At 41.0% G+C, this 23,221-nt stretch overlaps 1 protein-coding gene across 3 annotated transcripts in view; it reads right to left on the bottom strand.

Annotated features, from left to right (window-relative positions):
- Window positions 1-23,221, bottom strand: part of FMN1 (formin 1) — a gene marked incomplete at both ends in the record, with an annotated part of 376,429 nt that overhangs the window by 167,876 nt on the left and 185,332 nt on the right. For all 3 annotated transcript variants that reach the window (XM_084239702.1, XM_084239703.1, XM_084239704.1), the window contains one exon: window positions 20,872-21,022. In XM_084239702.1, coding sequence (XP_084095828.1) covers window positions 20,872-21,022 — 151 coding nt within the window. The remainder of the gene's footprint in view (window positions 1-20,871; window positions 21,023-23,221) is intronic.

Genomic DNA, 23,221 nt, shown 5'->3' with positions numbered 1-23,221 from the left:
CCGGCACCACAGAGGCTGTGGGCAGCTTCGCAACCCAGGGCTCAACTGCTGCGCCACTGGGGAGGCCCTCAATTTCCCCTCTTTCTATTGGAAGGTGATGGCTGTTATTAACTGGTAAGATTTCTATATATATTTTGGATAGTAATTCTTCAGTTACATGTTATAAGTGCCTTCTCCAAGATTGTGACTGATCTTCTCAGATACTTTGTGGCATCTTTTGATGAGCAAGAACTCTCTTTTTTCCCCAATTATACTTTTTTTCTAAGATGTATTTATGCATACAAGAACTGGGGTACAGGCCAGAGGTGCAGGGGATGGGGTGAGAGGATTCACCAGAGACAGAGTGGGGAACAGAACAGGCAGACTAACTGAAATACACTGCTGAGAGGACAGCGGGTCTGCTGCGCCATAGGAGAGGTCTGCTGCGCCACGTGGGCAGCTCCCTGGCCGGCTGGGGATTGAACTTGTGCTGCAGAGGTTGTGAACGGCTTCATAGGTTGTGTCTTAACCCCTTGCACCACCAGGGAGGCCCCCAATTATATTTTTTATGGAGGTAACAGATTTACAATGCTGTGTAGAATTTAGGAGCACAGGATTACACCTTTCCAATATGTTATCACATCACCTACCATCAAACCACCCATAATCCTCCACCACAGTCTGCTGGACTGTTCTTCCCATTATGCATGAGTTGTTTTTTTAATTATGGTGTAATTTTACTTTAAGATTATATTTGTACTTTAATGCACATATTTCTTATACTTTTTGCATCTTTTCCATATGAGGTCAAAAGATATGCTCTTGTATTCTTCTCTAAAACTATCCACTTTTTCCCTTCACATTCATGTGCTTGATATATCTTAGCTGATTTTTATTCATATGAGGGGAGTTCTTTTCTTTCTTTTGCCACCTATTTGGACTTTAAATTATCTATTTCTTTTTTTAATCTATTTATTTTTAAGATTTATTTATCTATGCATACAAGAGCTGGGGTACAGGCCAGAGATGCGGGGGGTAAGAGGATCCACCAGAGACAGAGTGGGGAGCAGAACAGGCAGTCCAACCAAAATACATTGCTGAGGGGAGTAGTGGGCAAGACAGGAGAGGTCTGCTGCGCCATGTGGGCAGCTCCCTGGCCGGCTGGGGATGGAACTCGTGCTGCAGAGGCAGCGGACTGCCTCACAGTGTGGCGCTTAACCCCTTGCGCCACCAGGGAGGCCCCAAGTATCTATTTCTATAGTCAGTTTTACCCACTGATCTGAGATACCACATCAGTCGTGTATGAGTCTCCTGCTCCCATGTTTCAATTCTTTCCACTGATTTTTTTTTTTTTTTAATGCAAGCACTGGGTACAGTCAGAAGTGCGGGAGGGTGGGAGGATTCACCAAAGGCAGAGTGGGGAACAAAACAGGCAGACTGATGAAGTACACTGCTAAGGGGAGCAGCGGGCAGCAGGAGAGGTCTGTGCACCATGTGGGACTCTCGCCCGGCGGCCAGGGATCAAAAAGGCGCTGCAGAGGCTGCAGGCAGCTTTGCAGCCCAGTGCTCAACTGCTGTACCACCGGGGAAGCCCCACTGATTTTGTTTTTCTGTGCCAATGACAGTTCTGTGAACAGGTATGACCTGCAGAGGTGCACCTGCACACCTTGACACAGGTAGACACCAGAGGAATTGATGGAAGATGGACTCTGGAGATGACAGCTTCCAAACCAGAGCCAGGCTGAAAGTAAGGAGAGAGAGAAACTGGAGTACAAGAAAGCAAATGCGCATTAGACAACCTGGCAGCAGGATTCCAATTCAAGACTGCTTTTGACTTCTTTTGTGACCTGGGCTCTCCCTTTTATAATATGAGCAAACAGTGGAAGAAAGATTGGTATTGTATCAAAACATTTTTAGGGAAATGTAAAAGCAAAACACTCAGACAGAAATTACCATGTATTTTCATGAAATTACGCTGAGGTACCTCTTATATTTGAGCTTTGAGGTCAAAATAGTACTTAAAAGCATGAATAGATGAGGTGCCTGCATCTTCTGTCTCTTTCCACCTTCTCTACTTCTGCCTCTGCCATCGGAGGTAGCAAAAACTACCCCTCCCTCCTCTACCTCTCTGGCCAGCCTACTCAATGTGAACAGGACAAGGACATTTAGGATGACCCACTTCCACCTAATGAACAGTAAATACAAAATATGTGTTAATCCAGTGTTTATATTAGCAGTAAGGTTTCTGGTAAACAGAAGACCAGTAGTAGTTAAATTGGGGTGTGTGTATGGGGAGGGGAAGGCCAAAGTTACCCTTGGAATTTTCACTAAGCAGAAGCATCACCACCCCTATGACTGTTGCTCCCGTCTTACCTGTATTACCATCATAGAGCTACCTTATTACTTATTTCCCCATTTCTCTGGATATGGAGTGTGTGTCCTTCCTGGTATTTCTTTTACAGACTTTGACTGATTTTAAACCTTTGTTTAAAATACCAAAATTTTAAACTATGTTTGTCCAAATCCAAATTAATTTTTGATTAATCCTATTTAATTTTTGACTGGGGTTACTTAGAAACTACAAATCAATTTGGGATTAACTGACATCTTTGTAACAGTACTTTTTCTAATCATGAAGAGACAAGAGCTCTCCTTTTATTCAGATCTGCTACAATAATTTGGATATTTAATACATTGCTGGATTCAATTTGCTAACACTGTTTAAGATCTTCACATCTGTATCTGTGAGAAAAACTGACCTGTAATCTTTTACTTCCTGCCTGTGTCTGATAGTACTATCAAAACTATGTATTAATTTTGAGCATAATATCACTTTCTATTCTCTAAAGTATCTTGCCTAAGGAGGAAATGTTTGATGAGGTAAACCATCTGGGCCTTGTTCTTTATGAGAAGATTTTAAACTACTGATCTGATTTCCTTAATATTTATAGAACGGTCAAGTGCTCTATTTCTCCTTGACTATGTTTTGGTAATTTATTTTTTCACTAGGAAGTTGTTTATTTCATGTTATTTACATTTATTGGAAAATGTTACACATTTCTATGGCATTAATAGTTATATTCACTTTTACTTTCATAGTATTTTTATTTGTTTTCTTGCTTTACACAATCTTGCCAAAAGTTGAACTTTACTGCTTTCAAACAATACACTTTTGACTTTCTTAATCATCTCTATTGTATTAAAAATTGGTTTTAATTTCCACTCTTACTTTTTAAGAGCTATTAGGTTGAACCATATGAAATTACAAACAATAACATTTGACCTGCAAAAATGGTAACAAGATTTTTACTATTGACAAGTTGAAGTTGTCTTTTCATTATTGACATAGGATTTCAAAGCCAACTGCATTTTGATCAGAGCACCTGGTCTTGACAGTTGTTGACAATTGCAAGACCTTTGCTTTTTGTTTCATCTTTCAATACTGCTTGAGTTTTAAATTTCTATCCATGACTTATGTTGATAAAAATTAAGGCAAATGTCCATTTCATTGTTAATGTAGAAAGCAAACTAAAACATCATACTTTGAGAGTTTCATCATCATCTAAATCATTCTCAGTATGTATGTATGTATTTATTGCCTATTATGGTCTAAAAGGATTTAAGGATAAACCTTATGTTACCTGCCAGCAGCAAATTTAAAACTATAACAGAAACACAAACTACTTAGAAAATGGAGACAAATTTTATCACCTTTTTGTTCTATCCCAAGTTTCCTCTTGGCACACCTCGAATACATTCCTCTCTGAGTATCCAGCCTAAATTCCTTTTCTCTAATGACACAGTCGTGTCCCAGTGGGACACACACAGAGAGGGGAAAATGGATCTTGGCTAGCCTGGGGGCTCACGAGTCAGCACGAAATGAGAGCTGAGACTTGTGGTCAGAATCCTACCTGACACCGTAGGTTTTTCATCCTTCTTCCTACTCCTGATGGTAATGATGGTGGTGACAGTACGGTGGAAGCAGCAACCATTATGTCAGGCACGAAGCTAAACACTTCACATAGCTTATTTATTTCAATACTCACAATCAGCCGTTGAAGTAGGTACTATTATTAGTCTCACTTGACAGATGAGGGAACTGCAGAGAAGAGCCTTAGGAAGATGAAGGGACTTGCATGCGGATAATGTCAAGTCCCAGAAAGAAAAGTCTGGTCTGTGTGGTCTGCAGACACCCCTGTGGAACCACTTCCTTACCACCTTCCATACTGACACAAGTCATGGTTCTTGGTGTACCGGGTATGCTGGCAGAAGCAGCTGGTTGGCCTTCAGGCCTCTATTCAGCTTATCACTGGCTTCCTGGTGATTCTGAGGCTAACACCAAGATCTTAGCTAATAGTTGTAAATTCCCTGGGTTCACAGTACCTCCTTCTCCATGCACCTTCAGCCTCAGAGCCTCATCCCTTCCTGAATAACAATATCCTACCAGGTTGGATCTGAACTGCCAAGATATCTCTATTCCCCAAGAATATATATAACATAAAACAAAAACATCTCATGGTCCAGTTTCTCCACTGTCTTTATAAAGCATTCTAAACATTGTCTGCTTTAGAGAGTTTGCTGCTACATCCTGAATCACAATCTTCCCTAAGCAACCATCTCTATGTCTCATGTTTTCCAACAGTAAGATGATTATAGCACAGAGACGACTATTTATAATGAGGCTTAGCTCAAGCACTGTGGCTTTCAGTTGGCTTCGTTTAAAATAAATCTTTCTTTGTTAATTAATGTACCTTATCCCATCCCAGTGTTGTAAGTAATATTTAGATTCCTCAATTGGGCAGGGAGGAATAGAACCACACCCAGAGAAGAGGATCCCAAACCTTCAGAATCAGTGTGGATACAATAACTATTTGAAAGCAAAGTTAAAAAAGCCAGTTTTTGTGCGTGTTGTAAACTAAGGAGGTTATAGGAGAGCCTACAGGAGAATAAAAAGTGATGTGATAATTAGGTCATGAATTAGCCCCCTGGTACTTGTAGCTCTATACTATTTTTAAAGACCCCCTTCTCACCTCCCAGGATATTTTGCACATGCAAAATGTCTAATGTGACTAATAAGGTACCCAGCATAAAAGTTAATTAATGAAAATGAAAACACTAAAACCCAGGTTATTTAGTCACCAGGGCCTGGAGCCAGATCCCAATTAAACCACTCGTGGAGAAGGACGGGCTCAAAATGCCCAATAGGTTCCATCTGGCTGTTTCTGTCGGTCAGTCTGCAGCCTCCTGTCCTTTGCAAATAAGCCTTTACCCTCTTCTTTCCACTGCAACCAGTAGCTCAGGGCAGTCCTCCTAACACCTTATTGGGGAAACCCCTGGCTCTCCCACTCACATGTATGGGGCTTGGCAGCTAAGGAATCCAGCTGGAAGTAAGCATGATTCACTGACTCTTCGAGCCCAATCCCTTTTGTCATTCACTCCACTGGAGGGGCTCCTAACCCTCCAATCCCATTTGTACCCCACCGAGGAGATCTGATAATGGTCCTGGCAGAGCTGTGGTTTTTTTATAACGTCTGGCAGGGGCCTAGCTGACCCATAACATGGCTACACACATGATTTCTTCTCATACTGTCTTTGTAAATTGACCATGGCTAACCTTGCTGCCCTAATCAGATCAATCAGAATAACATTTCTCTAGCTGCTGCATGCTGGCAGCCTCCTGGGCTGCAGCGTGACTCAGAGTCAGGCTCAGATACCGAAGGCGGATTTCGGAGTTTCCAGTGGTCTCAGGTTTCCTTTGCTTTTATCACAGTTGGTGAGCTTTGTAGGGCCTGTGTTTACAGCCATGCAAATTAGCCTCAGCTGGAGAGAAATCAGGTCAGGCCTAAATGAAATCAAGCTCTGGGCCACGAGGTATTTTATCAAAAATTGATAGTGTGGCCATAGTATTGGGATCAAACCAGACTGTCCAAGAAAACATGCGGGCAGCTTTGTCTAGTGTAACCTGAACTCCTGACTTGGCCTCTGGGCCCCAGAAACTCAGAGATGGTGAAGGGCCATACCAGCCAAGGCCCCTGGCCAGCAACCAGCAAGACCAATGGCTGCCTCTGCCTCCTCTGTAGAATAGGGACAAGTCTGACAGGAGAAATGCTGCATCTTTGAAGCACTGTGCTTGTGCGACTGGCTTGCCTCAAATTCCAATTCATTCACTGACTAAACGAGGTCCACATTTGTGGTTTTGTTCTGTTCACACACTATATACACTTAGTTTTAAAAGGTATGTGTGAAGGTATCCACATCCATATATGACCTGATATTTTTGCATTTTGAAAACATCCACTCCTGGACCATGACAGTTACAGAAACTAAGGGTAGAGAGGTTTCATTGCTGTACACACACTGAGTTCCCTTCAAGAGGAGTTAACGTCAAGAATTTTCCACTGTCATTTTCCCTGAGATTTCCAGCCCTTCAAAAGCCCAATTCATAAAGAAACTTGGTCAACTTAAAAATATTTCTCTAATACACTTATGTTTAGTAAGACTGGGGTGGGGGGATTATTGCAGTCCTCACAGCTATTTTCTGTTATGACTCACACAGCCTGGTACTGAAGTGGCTAGCTGCCCCATCTATTAGCTTGTGCCTGCATCTAAGCACTGTGATATCAGTCCACACCAGGTTCCCTTGTCTATCTGCCCTCTAAAAGGTAAAAGAAAAGCTGATCGGTCCTGAGTGTCCCCATTTGCAAAATAGAGGTAATGATCAGATCCTTGGAATTCGTCAAATTTCAAGTTTATCTTTTGACAGATGAGAGTCAGACATCAGGTCCAGAGAATTTATAGGATATACCCAAGACTCAATAGTTGGCTAAGGTCAAAGTCTGAGTGGGAACCAAGACTGCTGACACCAAAGCCGGGCTTCTTTCACTAGACAACGACTAGAAAATAAAATTCAGACTTCTCTGAGTGAATTTTAAGTCATAACCTATAGCTAAGTTCAGATCACTAGACCATTTGACAAGAGCACAGATTCTGGGGGTCACAACTAGATTTGAATCCTGGTTGTACCAGGGGACAGCTGTGAGGTTGGGCGGGCAGCACCAACTTCTAAAATTCCAGTTTCCTCTTCTACAAGAAAGGAATATTAAAAGTGACTATTTTCCTGGGTTTTTTAATATCAAATAAGTTAATACAAGTCAAGCATTCAACTAAAAACCACTCACCATTAGCTATTATAAGTCTTTTTGCTAGTGAAATCTTCACTTATCAAGTTCGCTTGTGAGGTACTGTTAGGGGGAAAAGGATGTCCTAAAGCTAATTCCATGGAATTCCATGGAATTCCATTTAATTCCATGGAATGGGAGGTGGACTCTACCTCCCACCCCAGACCAAAGCCAAAGACACTGGGAACTCCAAATCCCATCACCACCCAAGGGAAGGTGGCTGGGACCTGAGGGTGGGGTTAAGCAGCCAGGTTGGTATAAAGGCAGCCACGTGGGCTTTGGGGGACCCTCCATTTTGGCTCTCTGCCAGCTCGCAGCGTCCGGCCAGCTCTTAGAGTGACTTTGGGTTTCCAGGTCGTCGGATCGGGTAGGACGCATTAAAGACTTTATTTCCCTATTTTCTCCCTGAGGTGTATATTTTCCTTATTTCCTTTTCCCTTGTAAATAAACCTTTTATTAACCTTTTGTGTGTGTCTGTAGTGGAGTATTCATAAGTCCCTTTTAAGCACGTGGGTGAGGACCCACAGCCAGGAACCCATTCAACATCGGGGCTGTCCTATAACAGCTCTACGTGAATGTAAGATTAAGACTTTTCTCTGTCCACCATTAAGCATGTACCTGTGAGAGCACTTGTATGTACAGGGGATGTTTTGAACTTTGGGTATATTGGAAATGTGTGCATTTCATAGTGCACTTATGAGGTCACATATAGATCTTTGCCTAATCTAGTTACAGCCTCACATGCTTTCAGCTTAATTTGGAAGGCGAAAGAGTCACTGCCACCATCAAGGTCGAAGTACCAGCACTTATTCTCAAACCACTGTCTAGCTCCAGCCCATGTCATAGTCTTAGAAAAAGGTCTGTAATATGTATGTATTAAGCATAGATGAATGATGTCCAGGAAAATACATAAAGATTCAATACTTTTCTCAAGTAGAAGGAAGAAATAAATACCTTTTAAAAATACAAATATTTATCATGGTTCTTCACAGCATCTCTCAACCTATTCCAGTCATACTGCTTTTGTTTCCAGATAGAGAAACCCAAATCTGTATTTAAAATAACCCCCTACTCCCTTTAGATATGAAAGCTTTGAAAAGTTATGTGGGTTGGGAGGTAGAGGGGGATTGGGGAGAGGTGACTCCAGAATCAGCCCCAGAGTAATTAAGTCTAATACTTCATAAATTTTTATACTGTAGGCGTTCATTCTAAGTACTGGAACCATGCCTACCAAATAATTTCTATTCTACTAATATCTACAAGCTTTCTAATATTTGTTTGGCTTCCAATCCTTTGTGTGGATAATTTGCTGTGAAAACCTGGTCTTGTGGTCCACAATAAAGAGATTTAACAAGACCAAAGAGGGTGCAGAGGGGCAGTTACTTCCTTGTAGGTTCCATTTCTTTGTGCCCTAGAGGAAAGCTATTTGGCTTTGTATCTGAGCATTCTGAGGTGCCCTCTTGTGGTTGGGTGAGGTAAAGAGCATCTTTTTTTTTTTTTTGTAAAGATTTGTTTATTTACTTATACAAGCACTGGGTACAGTCAGAAGCGCAGGAGGGTGAGAGAATTCACCAGAGCCAGAGCGGGGAGCAGAGCAGGCAGAAGGACCGAAGTACACTGCTGAGGGGAGCAGCGGGCGGCAGGAGAGGTCTGCGTGCCATGTGGGACCCTCGCTGGGAGGCTGGGGATCGAACCAGCGCTGCAGAGGCTGCGGGCAGCTTTGCAACCCAGCACGCCACCAGGGAGGCCAGTAAAAAGCATCCTAATGAGACTCAACTGGCTGGAGGAACAAGTCCCAGATTAAGTTACTGCTTAGCTGTCAATAAGAGATATATAGCTGAACTCCAAGAATAATACTCAGATTCAACATTCTGAAAGAGTCATTGATAGCCATACTTGACAAGTTTTAACCACCTTTTAAAAAGTAAGTAAAGACTCTCCGACCGGCAGAGACTAGGGAAACAACAAACCAAAACGCCCAACAAGAAAAACGGATGCAGCAAGCGGGACTGTGAGTGGAAAGGAACTATTTCAGCCACCACACCCCGTGAACGGGAGCTGAGGCGAACCCTGCAGGATCCGCCGCGGAGTTGAGCTCTATGCGCCATTAAAGAGAGCCCCGCCCACCAGGAGGAGACCAGCACCAGCACACAGCCCCGGCCGCCCGGTAAGCTTGCGCGAAAGCGGCGCTCGGATTGCAGCTGCCCAGGGCCCCGCGCCTGCGACCTAGGCTTGCAGGGAGACGGCTGAGGCACTCCCTGAGTGAGCAGGAAAAGGTGCCCAGGCAGGGGAGCAGGATTCAAAAGGCGCCATTCCCGCGCCACTGATCTGGGCTACAGCCCGCATCCTGGAACTGAGGGCTTTGGAACTGAGACCCGGGCGGAGGCCCTCCCTGAGTGAGCAGGAACAAGGCGCCCAGGCAGGGGAGCGGGATTCAAAAGGCGCCATTCCCGCGCCACTGATCTGGGCTACAGCCTGCGTCCTGGAACTGAGGGCTTTGGAACTGAGACCCGGGGCACGAAATTAGGGGCGTGGGTTCCCCACGACAGTGGGGCACAAGGCAGACACAGCACCCCAAAGCCGTTGAGGTGTACCCTACCATCCCCGCTCTGCTCCCTGTCCCACGGGGTGGAAAATCAGCTCCCCAAGGGCTCTAGGAGAGATCTCTGGTGCCACCTAGCGACTTGACCCCAGCACAGGCTACTGAAGGAGCTAGTGGCCAGCTGGGGAGTTAGCCCACACCGGGCCCCTTCTGAACAAGTAGTCTGAGCCCACAGGGAGAGCGAGCACCCACAGCTGGGGCAGACCAGGCGCGCAGAAGAGTGTGCCTGAGACCAGAAGCGCAGGGAGTGTGTCCCACATCACCATTTTAGAACAGGGACATTTCTTCAGTAAAGACTACCTGCAGAAGGCTTCCTCAGGAGCCAGAGGTGAGCGGGGGAAGTTCGCCCACGCCAGACCCCCTCTGGCCTGCAGTCCAAGCCCAGAGGGGAGCAGGAACCCACCGCCGGGGCAGACCAGGCGCACAGGGGAGTGTGTCCCCACATCGGCATTTTAGAACAGGGACCTTTCTCCAGTAAAGGCTGCTTGAAACTGACAGATGACTCCTGGAAGAACCAGAGGGGAACAGAGAAGCCCACCCAAGATGCCGGCAAGTCCCAACAACACAGTGTCCCAACGCATACGGCAAATTAGAAAACAGACAGTAGGGAGGAGAAGAACCACACGCAACCTAGCAACTCTCCAGAGAAAAAGCACACCACAAAAAGAAAGCCAGCCCCCAGATTGCAATGACAATAACTTGGAAGAATTTCTGAGCCTTCCAGAAAGAGAATTTAAAATTGCCGTGATTAAAAAACTGACAGAAGTCATAAAGGAAAACAATGATAAGGGAAAAATAATCAACGATCAGAAGAATGCAATTGAGTCCCTAGAGAGGGAAAACAATGGTCAGAAGAAAGAAATTGAGTCCCTAAAGAGGGAAGTCAAAGAAATGCAGGAGATCAAAGAAATAATGGAAGAACTAAAGAATTCTGGGAAAAGCAATGAAAGCAGAATAGATGAAATGGAAGAACGAATAAGTAATCTTGAAGACACAGAAATAAAAAGAACCAAAACAGAAAAGGAAAGAGAAGTACGAAGGAAAAAGAACGAAGAAAGACTTCGGGAACTATCTGACTCCATGAGGAAAGGAAATATAAGAGTTATAGGAATACCAGAAGGAGAGGAGAGAGATGTAGGAACAGAGAAAATATTCAAAGAGATAATTGAAGAGAACTTCCCAAATGTGAAGAAGGAGCTGAAAATTGATATACAAGAAGCAAGAAGAACACCAAACTTCCACGACGAAAGGAAAAATACAGCAAGACACATAATAGTAAAGCTCCCAAGAATCCAGGACAAGGAAAAAATAATGAAGCTGGCAAGAGGGAAGAAACAGATAACATTCAAAGGAAAACCAATCAGGCTGACATCAGACTTCTCCGAAGAAACACTACGGGCAAGGAGAGAGTGGAGGGACATAGTCAACAGACTCCAAGAAAACAGATGCCAACCAAGAATACTCTATCCCGCAAAGCTCTCCTTCCTCTTTGAAGAAAGAATATGGACCTTCCCAGACAAACAGAAACTCCGGAATTTCATTGCAACTAAACCCCCACTCCAAAAAATACTACAAGGAGTCCTAAAGCCAGAACCTCAGAGAGACGAATAACAATGAAAGAAGGCCAAAAAAAAAAAGTTATTAAAAGAATAAATAAAATCAAAGGAAAGACAAACACAATGGCAAATACAGATGCTAACATATCAATATTAACTCTAAATGTAAATGGACTAAACTCTTCAATAAAAAGACACAGAGTTGCAGCCTGGATTAAGAAACAAAACCCAACCTTTTGCTGTCTCCAGGAAACACATTTAGCTACAAAAGATAAAAATAGGCTCAAAGTTAAAGGATGGAAAACAATCCTACAAGCAAATGGACCAAAAAAGAAAGCAGGAACAGCTATACTTATATCAGATAAAACAGATTTCAAACTCAAAAAGATAAAAAGAGACCCCAATGGTCACTACATTATGATCAAGGGGACAATACTTCAAGAAGAAATAACACTCATTAACATATACTCACCAAACGAAGGAGCACCAAAATATATCAGACAACTGTTGTCCTCTCTGAAAACAGACATCAGAGAAAACACATACGTAGTGGGAGACTTCAACACACCACTATCAACAATGGATAGATCAACAAGACAAAAAATAAGTAAAGAAACCAAAGCTCTAAATAAAGACCTAGAGCAATTGGGCTTAACAGACATCTATAGAACACTAAACCCCAAAAAAATGGAGTACACATTTTTCTCAAGCGCACACGGATCATTCTCCAGGATCGATCACATACTGGGGCACAAGACAAACATCAACAGATACACCAAGATTGAAATCATATCAACCATCTTTTCTGACCATGAAGGCATCAAACTAGAAATAAACCATAAAAAGAAGGCAAGGAACTTTCCTACCTCATGGAGATTAAAAACCACACTACTGGAAGACCATTGGACTAATGAGGAGATCAAAGAAGAAATTAAAAAATTTTTTGAATTGAACGACAAGGAGGACACCAATATCCTAAATGTATGGGATGCAGCAAAAGCAGTAATAAGAGGAAAATATATAGCAATAGAAGCTCACATCAAGAAACAAGAAAGAACGCAAAGAAACAACCTAATCTCGAAGCTCAAAGATCTAGAAAAAGAACAACAAAAAAACCCCAAAACCAGTAGAAGAAAAGAAATAATAAAAACCAAAGCAGAAATAAATGAAATTGAAACTAAAAAAACAATCCAAAAGATCAATGAAACCAAGAGCTGGTTCTTTGAAAAAATCAATAAAATAGACAAACCCCTAGCCAGGCTCACAAAGGAAAAAAGGGAGAAAGCACAAATAAACAGGATCATCAATGAAAGAGGAGAAATCACAACGGACACAGCAGAAATCAAAAGAATAATCAGTAACTACTATGAACAGTTATATGGAAACAAGTTTAACAATCTAGAGGAGATGGACAAATTCCTACAACTCTACCATCACCCTAAGCTAGATAAAGAAGAAATAGAACACCTAAACAGACCAATTACAATTAGCGAAATTGAAATGGTAATCAAAAACCTCCCCAAAAACAAAAGCCCAGGACCTGATGGATTTACAAATGAATTCTACCAAACATTCAGAGACGAATTAGTGCCTATCCTTCACAAACTCTTCCAAAAAATTGAGAAGGAAGGGACAATACCAAACACGTTCTATGAAGCCAACATTACACTAATACCAAAACCGAACAAGGACAACACAAAAAAGGAAAACTACAGGCCAATCTCCCTAATGAACACTGATGCAAAAATCCTCAATAAAATTTTAGCTATCAGAATCCAACAATGTATCCATAAGATAATTCACCACGACCAAGTTGGATTCATTCCAGGGGCACAAGGATGGTTTAACATCCGAAAATCAATCAACGTTATCCAACACATCAACAAAAAGAAATATAAAAACCATATGATAATATCAATAGATGCTGAGAAAGCTTTCGACAAAGTGCAACACCCATTCATGATAAAAGCCCTTGAAATTCTGGGGATACAAGGAACATACCTCAACATCATAAAGGCCATCTATGACAAGCCAACAGCCAGTATCATTCTCAATGGTGAAAAGCTGAAAGCAATTCCATTAAGATCTGGAACAAGACAAGGATGTCCACTCTCACCATTGCTTTTCAATATAATACTGGAAGTCCTAGCCAGGGCAATAAGACAAGAGAAAGACATCCAAGGAATCCAAATAGGAAAAGAAGAAGTCAAACTATCACTATTTGCAGACGATATGATATTATACATAGAGAACCCCAAAAACTCCACAGAAAAGCTAATTCAACTCATCAATCAGTTCAGTAAAGTGGCAGGATACAAAATCAACACGCAAAAGTCAGTAGCCTTCCTATACACAAACAATAAATCTGAAGAAGAAGAAATCAAAAAGACCATCCCTTTTGTTATTGAAACAAAAAAAATCAAATATTTGGGAATAAATCTAACAAAAGAGGTAAAGGACCTATACAAAGAAAACTATAAAACACTGTTAAAAGAAATAGAAGAAGACACAAAGAAATGGAGAGACATCCCCTGCTCATGGATTGGAAGAATAAACATTATTAAAATGGCCATCCTTCCAAAAGCAATATACAGATTCAATGCTATTCCAATCAAAATTTCAATGTCATTCTTCAAAGAAATAGAACAATTATTGATGAAATTCATATGGAATCACAAAAAACCCCGAATAGCCAAAGCTCTCCTGAAAAAAAAAGAAGGGAATGGAGGCATCAGACTCCCAGACTTCAAACTATACTACAAAGCCATAATCATCAAAACCGCATGGTATTGGAACAAGAACAGACATACAGACCAATGGAATCGAATAGAAAATCCAGAAATAAACCCACAGGTTTATGGTCAACTAATCTTTGACAAAGGAGCAAAGACTATGCATTGGAGCAAAGAAAGTTTGTTCAATAAATGGTGCTGGGAAAACTGGGTCGCTACATGCAAAAGAATGAAGCTTGACCACCACCTCACACCATACACAAAAATCAACTCAAAATGGATTAAAGAACTAGACATAAGACCTGAAACCATAAAATATATAGAAGGAAATATAGGCGAAACACTACGTGATTTGCACATCAAAGACATCTTTACAGACACATCACCCAAAGCAGTGATAGTGAAGGCAAAGATAAACAGCTGGGACTATATCAAATTAAAGAGCTTTTGCACAGCAAAAGAGACAATAACAAAAACAAAGAGAAACCCCACCAACTGGGAGAACATTTTTGCACCCAACACTAATGATAAAGGACTGATCACAAAAATCTGCAAAGAGCTGATGAGTCTCAACAACAACAAAGAAAATAATCCAGTCAAAAAATGGGCAGAAGAGCTTAAAAGAAACTTCTCTGAAGAGGAAATGCAAATGGCCAACAGGCATATGAAAAAATGTTCAACATCACTTGTCATCAGGGAAATGCAAATCAAAACTACCATGAGATACCATCTTACACCAGTGAGAATGGCACATATTAAAAAAACTAGCAATAACAAATGTTGGCGAGGGTGTGGAGAAAAAGGAACTCTTCTGCACTGTTGGTGGGAGTGCAAACTGGTCCAACCACTGTGGAAAGCTGTGTGGAGATTTCTGGACCTACTAAACATAGAGCTTCCATATGACCCAGCAATTCCACTCCTAGGTATTTACCCAAAGGACACAGAAACATCAATTCCAAAGAGCACCTGCACCCCTATGTTTATAGCAGCACTGTTTACAATAGCTAAGCTTTGGAAACAACCCAAATGCCCAAAAATAGATGACTGGATCAAGAAGATGTGGTACATATATACCATGGAATATTACTCAGCATTCAAAAAAGATAAACACATGCAATTTGCTGCAACATGGATGGCGCTGGAAGGGATCATGCTCAGCGAAATAAGCCAAAAAGAAAAAGAAAAATACCGGATGGTCTCACTCATAGCAGGAATCTAGAAAACTTAAATAAGGGACCAGGAAAATGAATAACTATAAGAAAGTGAAAATCAAAATCAACAAAAAACTATGAACCAGAGACACTTTTAGGGGGGCGGGGGCGGGAGGGGAGGGATTGGGGTCAGAATTGGGGGCTGCAATTGTATGGGGAATATAACAATAAAATTTATAAAAAAAAAAAAATAAAAAGTTGAAGTAAAAAAAAAAAAAATAAAAAAAAAAAAATAAAAAGTAAGTAAATAAAGTTGCACTTTTAGTGCAACTTTACAAGGCAGAATTTTTGTAGACTGATGCCTATCATGGAATAGGAGCTCCTATTTGCTTTCAGTAGATTTGGTCAGTCAGGGGCCTTTAAGCCAAAGAACAGGAAAGCCCTAATCATTCTAGATATTATTCAAGGAATCTGGACGTAGCGTTAATGACCTCAAGGTCATGTTATTGGTGCAATCAACACACAGGCAAGTTGTTTCACTCATTTTTAGAGATGATAACCCCTAACCTCACTGCTCGTTTTTCAAACAGAAATAAAAAGAGGTGAGCAAACTCATCCCCACTCTTGGGGGAAAAATAAATAATGCACATAACTTACATGAAGGCAGCCCAGAGAAATTATCTTTGTACACAAAAGCTAAAATTATATAAACTTGGAAGACAACAGGTTATGAAAACCCTATAAATTTATGTTCAGGCTTCCAAACAAAGTTCTCCCTCCACCCTTCTCCTCTCTCCACTAAACTGAGACACCAAGTCTGGGATTTGAGAATACTGCTAAGATCCTCGCCAAAGTGACCAAATTTCAACTGAAGACTTTTGGCTCCAGGAAGTTTCAACAGACTAGCGTCTGCTGAACCAATACAACCCCTCCCTGCCCATCCCCCATCCAAGTGCTCAGGGAATAGCCATTATCTCATTAATTCTTAAGAAATATCTACTAAACATGCAGAGGGCGAGGAATGCTTTTATATATCCTACAGAGAGGGAACAAGGACAGAGAGTATTTATAATTCAAAGTGAGATCATGGCATTTCAAGTGAGGAGGAATATTGGAAGGTCATGCTGATTTTCAGAAAGCTGTTGGGCAAGTTTAGAAAGCAATTGGAAAAGTGTATCTAGTAGCTACTTCCTTGACAGACACTAGGAGAAAGAATCTCAAAGAAGGCAGATTTCTGGGTCCTTGTCAAGGTGCTGACCTACCTCTCCCAAGAACAAATGTAACTGAAAGACAATGTAAATATGGGCTTACTGATATTGGAAAGTCTAATTTTATAGTACAAGGGGGATACATAAACCAATGATGATGAACACGTGAGATGAACTAGAAGATGTCTGTCTGTGTCATTAAGGGAGGTTGTGGGAATCTTCAATACCTGTGGAAAAACGCATGATCTAGAGATTGCCATTTGCGAATAGTTTCAAGAATGGACATATGATTGTTTTGAGACCCCCAACAACTTTGGGAAACACGATTGTTCAAAAATTTCTTTGTAAAGAAAAGAATTCTTTGCAAAGAAACTTTCACATGAGTTTACAAACTAACAGTTTAGTGCAGAGATATAATCATGATTTCATTTTATCCTCCTGACCCTTCAGAGAGTTTCTTATTTCCCATTTTATAGAGAGTGAATCAGTGCAGAGAATTTAAATTACTTGATCTGCCAGTTATCGGTGAGCACAAAATAGGAGGCAGTACTAAACATTGGTGGTACCGACATAAGCTGATGCTTTGACCTCTGGACCTCATTTTGGTGACTGCTATGTCTGCAGTGACAGAGGGTCTGTTGTCACAAATGAGGATCGCTAAGTATGGAGTTCAGGTATACCATAATAATTATTTTATTATAGCTAATCATTGAAACAATTTATAGAGGTAAAGGACAACAGTAGCTCCAAACCTATGTACTTCTTGGTGGAGTTACAAAAAGTGGTGGCACAGGCGGTTGAGTGCAGCACTGTGAAGCTGTCCATGGCCTCTTCAGTGCAGGTTCAATTCCCAGCCAGCCAGGGAGATACCCACATGGCACAGCAGACCTCTCCTGTCTTGCCCACTGCTCCCCTCAGCAGTGTATTTCAGTCAGTCTGCCTGTTGTGTTCCCCACTCTGTCTCTGGTGAATCCTCTCACCCTCCCGCACATCTTGCCTGAATCCTGGTTCCTGTATGCATGAATAAATAAATAAATCTGAATAAATAAATAAATCTTAAAAAAAATAATAAATAAAATTAAAAAGTTATAAAAAAAACACTTTTTATTCAAAGTCTTGGTTTCCTGTTGAAAGACTCTGAAGAAAACTCTGGATAATTTAACAGGAAGTATTTCGAATTCACTTAAGCGTACCTGCATTTTGTTGATGATTAATAAGATTACTCATCTCAAATCAATCATCTCAATAAAAGCTGTTCGTATCACCCATGTTGCAAGGTACTGTTTAAATAAGAGGGGAATGAAGACATGTGGTCCTGTGCATCCTACCCAGTGTCTGTCATTACCATTATCTTCCCAGTTAACAGTGCACAATATCCCAGAAGTCACTTCGTCTTTCTGGGCCTCAGTTTTTCATATGTCAAAGGTTGATACTGGATTATATAGTCGGTAAAGTTCCCCCTGATTCTTAGCTTATATGATAATATAGAACAGGATCCCTGTCCAGTTTGAAAACACATGTATCTGCTTACTTTAAACCAGTGTCAGAGCTGGAACTTCAAATGCCATTAAAGAAGATGAAACTAGAAATAACTACCTGTGTTAGTAGGAGCCTGAAACTTCCAAGAGATATGTTCAAACTAGGAAAGTACAGAGTATGTGTACATTACACGGATGTCTCAGTGCTGGCAGAGCCACTAAAGCCAAGATGCAGAATGCTGGATTTTTAAATCACAAACATATACTCCACTTCAGTCATAAAAAGACATATTTGGCTGGTGCTGTCCCAGTCAACCTGCACGGGAACCAGTGGATGGTGAAGGTGGCATAGCTGGCCTCCGCTGCTGAATGTCCCCAACTGCTCACAATCTCTAAAATTCACTTTCATTTTCAAAGGGAAAAACCCAACCTGATTCTTGAAAGAGACCATGGATCCCTCTTAATGTTGGCAATCTGAACATGGACACAGAGGGGAGACTCAAAGGAGGCAGGCTTGGAGTTTTCTGGCACTGATTCAGCTCATTGTTTTCTTTAAAACTTAAAATCCTACCTCCAAGGTAGTCCACAAAGCTCACTGAAAATGTCAAACAGACATGAGACCATAAAGTCCAGTAAACCTACATTTTTACCTCCACTTATGGAAAAAAGTAAAGGTTACGCATGCACACGGATCCTATGGGGTAGCAGCAACCTCACCATTCAGAAAGATTAAAGAGTTCAGTGAAAGATATTTCCCCTCTCAGACAAACAAAATAAACACATCAAGTACTCGCTGCTTTAGTAAAAATCCTTAGTTGAACAGGCAAACAATTATGAGATAAGAAATTTAAGAATAAGCCAAAACTTTGATGTTTTACAAACAAATACTTTGTTTTAAAAATACTCATTCACCAAAACAGAAATAATTAGTTTTATGTCTAAACAACATGTTACCAAGCATCCAGAGAGAGAAACAAAAGGGGTAATCAGTGATCTGAAAAGAAATAGAGAACCAAAGTAAGTGTACTATGATAAATTGCATTAGAAAACATTCAGTGGAGCTCCGTGGTTAGTCAGAGACAGCTTTGTGAAAAGAGAAATGGAGGCTAATTTTGGAAGACGGAAATTATTCTTTTGCCTTTTACAGAGGTACAACCATCTTTTGTTTCTCCAGATGATATTTTAAAAGTCAGTTAGCCTATCCAGAAAACTTACTTCCATCCCGTATGAACCAAATTGCAGGGGGAACACATTTTATAGTATATCTGTTGATTTCTTGCCTATAACTAAAGGTTTTATTAGAAAATTCAAATTGTTTCATGTACTCGGTCCTCCTAAAAGATTTACTGTGGTATTTAATTGTTAATGGGACCACAAATTACTTCTAATGAAGCTGAAAGGTGAAAAACTTTGATCATGGTTTTGATTCATAATTCAAGTCATTGAGAAAATCTGATTTAACAGAAAAACTGCATTCAGATGTAGCCATCTTTTTGTCTGTAAAGCACAGCTGATTTCATAATCATAATGTAATTTGAGATATGAACCAATGGGTGAACTCCACTATAATTTAATAATAAGGAGTTGACGATAATATCATTCAATATTATACACTTGTTATAACATTTCCTCAAGTTCTCTTAGATTTGAGTTTCTCAACATCCTGTTGGGTCAGGTAGAGTTGGATGCTGTTCATGCTGCTTTAGAGAAAAGGGAAAATTCAGCCTAGAGCTGGAAAACCACCGGGCTAAGCTCACATAGCAAATCAGTGCAGAATTAAGTGCCAAGATCAAGGCAGAATCAAGTTGTCCCTTGGAGTCCATGGCAGAATTGTTTCCAGGACTTTGCAGGATACCAAATCCAAGGATCTGGAGTGCTGAGTGTTCTTTACTTTTTCCTCAACATCCCATATACTCTTTTCAAAGCACTAAGGCAGAGAGGTAGCAACAGTGGTAGCCATAGGCACAAGATAAGAGCAGCTCTCATTTGTTGAGGGCTGTGTGTCAGGCCCAATGCTGAATGTGATGCATTTATCATCTGATTTTGAACAGATGTCATCTTACGTCAAGGTTAGGGGACAGAGGCCCAGGGCACAAGGACTGTGACTTAGATCACATGGCCAGTGAGAAGCACAGCTGTGACTCAACCGCACATCTTACTGCTTGAGAATCTCAAACTTGTTCTCAGTGGTGGCCTCACATTTCAAGTCCTGGAGTCGCTGCTCAGGAGCCTCCTTTCTCAGTGAGGCCTACTGTGACGTCCATTTGTAACTGCAGCCCCCGCTCCCACCCTGCCAAAGCGGATGCCACTAAACCTGCTCTCCCTCATGATTTAATTTTTTGGTTTGTTTTTCATGCTGACTGTTCCACCGGGCAAGGATCTATGGGCTTTCTCAATGTATTACAGAGGTTCAGACAGTGTTTTCCGTAAGGATGGCCATGTTCTATTTCTGTGTTCTACGGCAGCCACTTGCCAGAAGAGCGAACCCGAAGAGTGGTTAGTGCAAATGAAGGACTGAATCTAATTTTACCTAATGTTATTACTTCAGTTTAAATGGACTCATGTGACTAATGGTTAGCAGATTGCACGATATTAGCCGAAAACAAAACCTAGCACAAATAAGCCCCAAATATTAGTTAAATTAAGGACTCTATAAATAAATAAAACATTTTCCAGAGAGCCTAAGGAATACTTCCACTAATTACAAATTAAATTTTATATTTTTCAATAATTGATGGCTGAAAAAGCCCAGATTAAATGAAGAAAACAGTTTGAAAATTCAGATGATGTGACCAAAGTAGCCAGCACGATTTCTCAAACGATTGACTCCTATTTGTCATCTTTGACTCAAAACCTTCCAAAACATTTTTTGAAAATAGGAAAAACAAGCCAGCAGCACATCTCAGTTCCCACATATGACAAAAATAAAAATAAAATAAAATAATATAAAATAAATATGTCATTACAACAATTACTATATTCAGTACCTTTTTGACCTTGTTTTTTTTCTCAAAGGTCTCTGACAGAGGTTTTTTCTTCTGCTGAGTTGTGTCTTTGGAGAATAAATATTCAAATTCACTAGTATCCCGAATATCAGGTTCTTCTAATGACTCCCATAGGGTAGGTGTTGCATTTTGGCTTAAAAGAGAAAATGACAAGTTAAACTTAAGAATCAAACCAAAAGACAATGGAATACAATGAACGCTAAACAAAATTTGAATTCATTAAAAAATACATACAAAATATTTTTGTATATACAAAATACAAAATCTTAATAAAGCTTGGAGAGATGCTTAATGTGGTCAAAACATTTTTCAAGACAAACTGTACTATAGAACATTAAAGCAAACACGCATTTCCAAAAATGTAGGGTCATTAGCACCACAGTGGCGCTAGAAACCCTGGGATTAGTTTAGCCAAAGCTATGTAAGCAGCTCCTCCCTCAGACTGTGGCATTTTTCTGAAGGCTGAAGATAGCTGATAGAATAATTCTTTAATAGAATGAAAATGGATTACTAAGATCAAGAGTCACCCTCTCTTCAGATTTTTTCTATTAGTTTTAAATAAGGTTTTCGGGATTTTCCCAAGTCAACTCAGTGCAGGACCCATAATAAGTGGCCAGGCTGTGCTCATTTAGAAATACTTCATTTTTAAGACCCCACCCCAAAAACAACATTAACAAGAAAATAAACCCCAAAACTCCACTGCACCAGTACTCATAGGGACCTCATCTAAAGCAGCCATGGGAAGACCATGATCTGCTTTTGTTTTTAAAAGCAGGGATACCCTAGTTTTGAAACAAAGAGAGGGAAGACATGGAAAATCAGGGACAGAAGAATCACCTCTGAGAGCCAACTCAGAAGGGTTATGACCCAGGCTCCCTTCAAGCAGAACACATCCTCTCTCATATGTCTACTGTCTTACCTTACTCTTACTGTCCATAGACATTGTTTTTCAAACACAAGAATAATTATATCCATAATATCGAAAAATATTTTTCTTTTTTTCAACACCTATTTTCTTAGACAACAAAAACCAAAAGAACTATTACTATATTGATACTAAAAGGTGATCTTCACATTCAAAACAGTTGGCAATACTGACTTTTTAGGTCTGCATCTTCACATTTTGCTACAGATTTGCTTTTTCCATTAAATATGACATTTTGGCTGTGGCCACATTCACTTTTTTTTTTCAATTACACTTACAATATTTGAGCCATTCAAGTGTATCTGTGACCTATGTGAGTCATAAAGCATAATGATCAAATGAGTATCTGTCAAATTACCCATGGCTAGAACAATTTCAATGAAGTTCATCCAGCTACCTGTTGCTCCCCCCTCCCCTATTCACTTCACTTCAAATAGAAGCACAAACACCATTAATGTTAATTGCCATTAATGTTAAGGGCTTATCTTAGCCACACTCAGGAAGGGGGATTTTTTTTTCTTTTTTATTAAGATTTATTATTTATTCATGCATACAAGAACTGGGGTACAGGCCAGATGTGCAGGAGGGTGAGGAGTCACCAGAGACAGAGCGGGAACAGAACAGGCAGACTGACTGAAATACACTGCTAAGGGGAGCAACGGGCGAGACAGGAGAGGTCTGCCGCTCCATGTGGGTATCTCCCCTCCTGGCCGGGATCAAACCCGTGCTGCAGGGGCTGCAGGCAGCCTCATAGCACTGCACTCAACCCGCTGCACAACCTGGGAGGCCCAAGCAGGGGGATCTTGATGGGAGAAGAGAGTCTGGGAAATTTGGAGCAGGTGACCTGTTAAGGCTGCTGGCTTGGGCTACAAAAAGATTCTGGGAAACTAAGGGGATGATCTCTAGAGGGAGGTGACATGAGGCAGAAGGCTGACTGTTCACACCCAACACCCACACTCCCGCCTCCTGCACCTGTAAGGCTTGGCCCCACCTCCAAGGACTCTGCAGGACGATGGATTAGAGCTACAACTCACTCACATTCTGCAGTAGATCGGAATCAAATAGAACACTTCATCACTATTCACCACATTGATTCCATGAGAAAGGCATTTCCAATAATGAATAAAAGAAATTTTAGAAAATTATTTCGAGGTGAGTTGGGAACAACTGGTATTTGGTGGAACAATAAGACTCAATTCACACTGGACCACAGTGATCAACTCTTTTCTGACCAATGAATATAGATGTCTAGCTCCAAGTAAGAGGGAGAAGGAGGAAGGGGAAATTAAAGGGAGAGATACTGGAACATTAACTAGGAAAAGGCTCATAAGAAGATACTTAGGACTGGGCCTCCCCGGTGATGCAAGGGGTTAAACACCGCACTGTGAAGCAATCCACAGCCTCTGG

This window comes from Talpa europaea (assembly GCF_964194135.1).
Source record: "Talpa europaea genome assembly, chromosome: 8".
Classification (NCBI taxonomy): Eukaryota; Metazoa; Chordata; class Mammalia; order Eulipotyphla; family Talpidae; genus Talpa; species Talpa europaea.
This window is presented reverse-complemented; position numbering and strand designations above follow the sequence as displayed.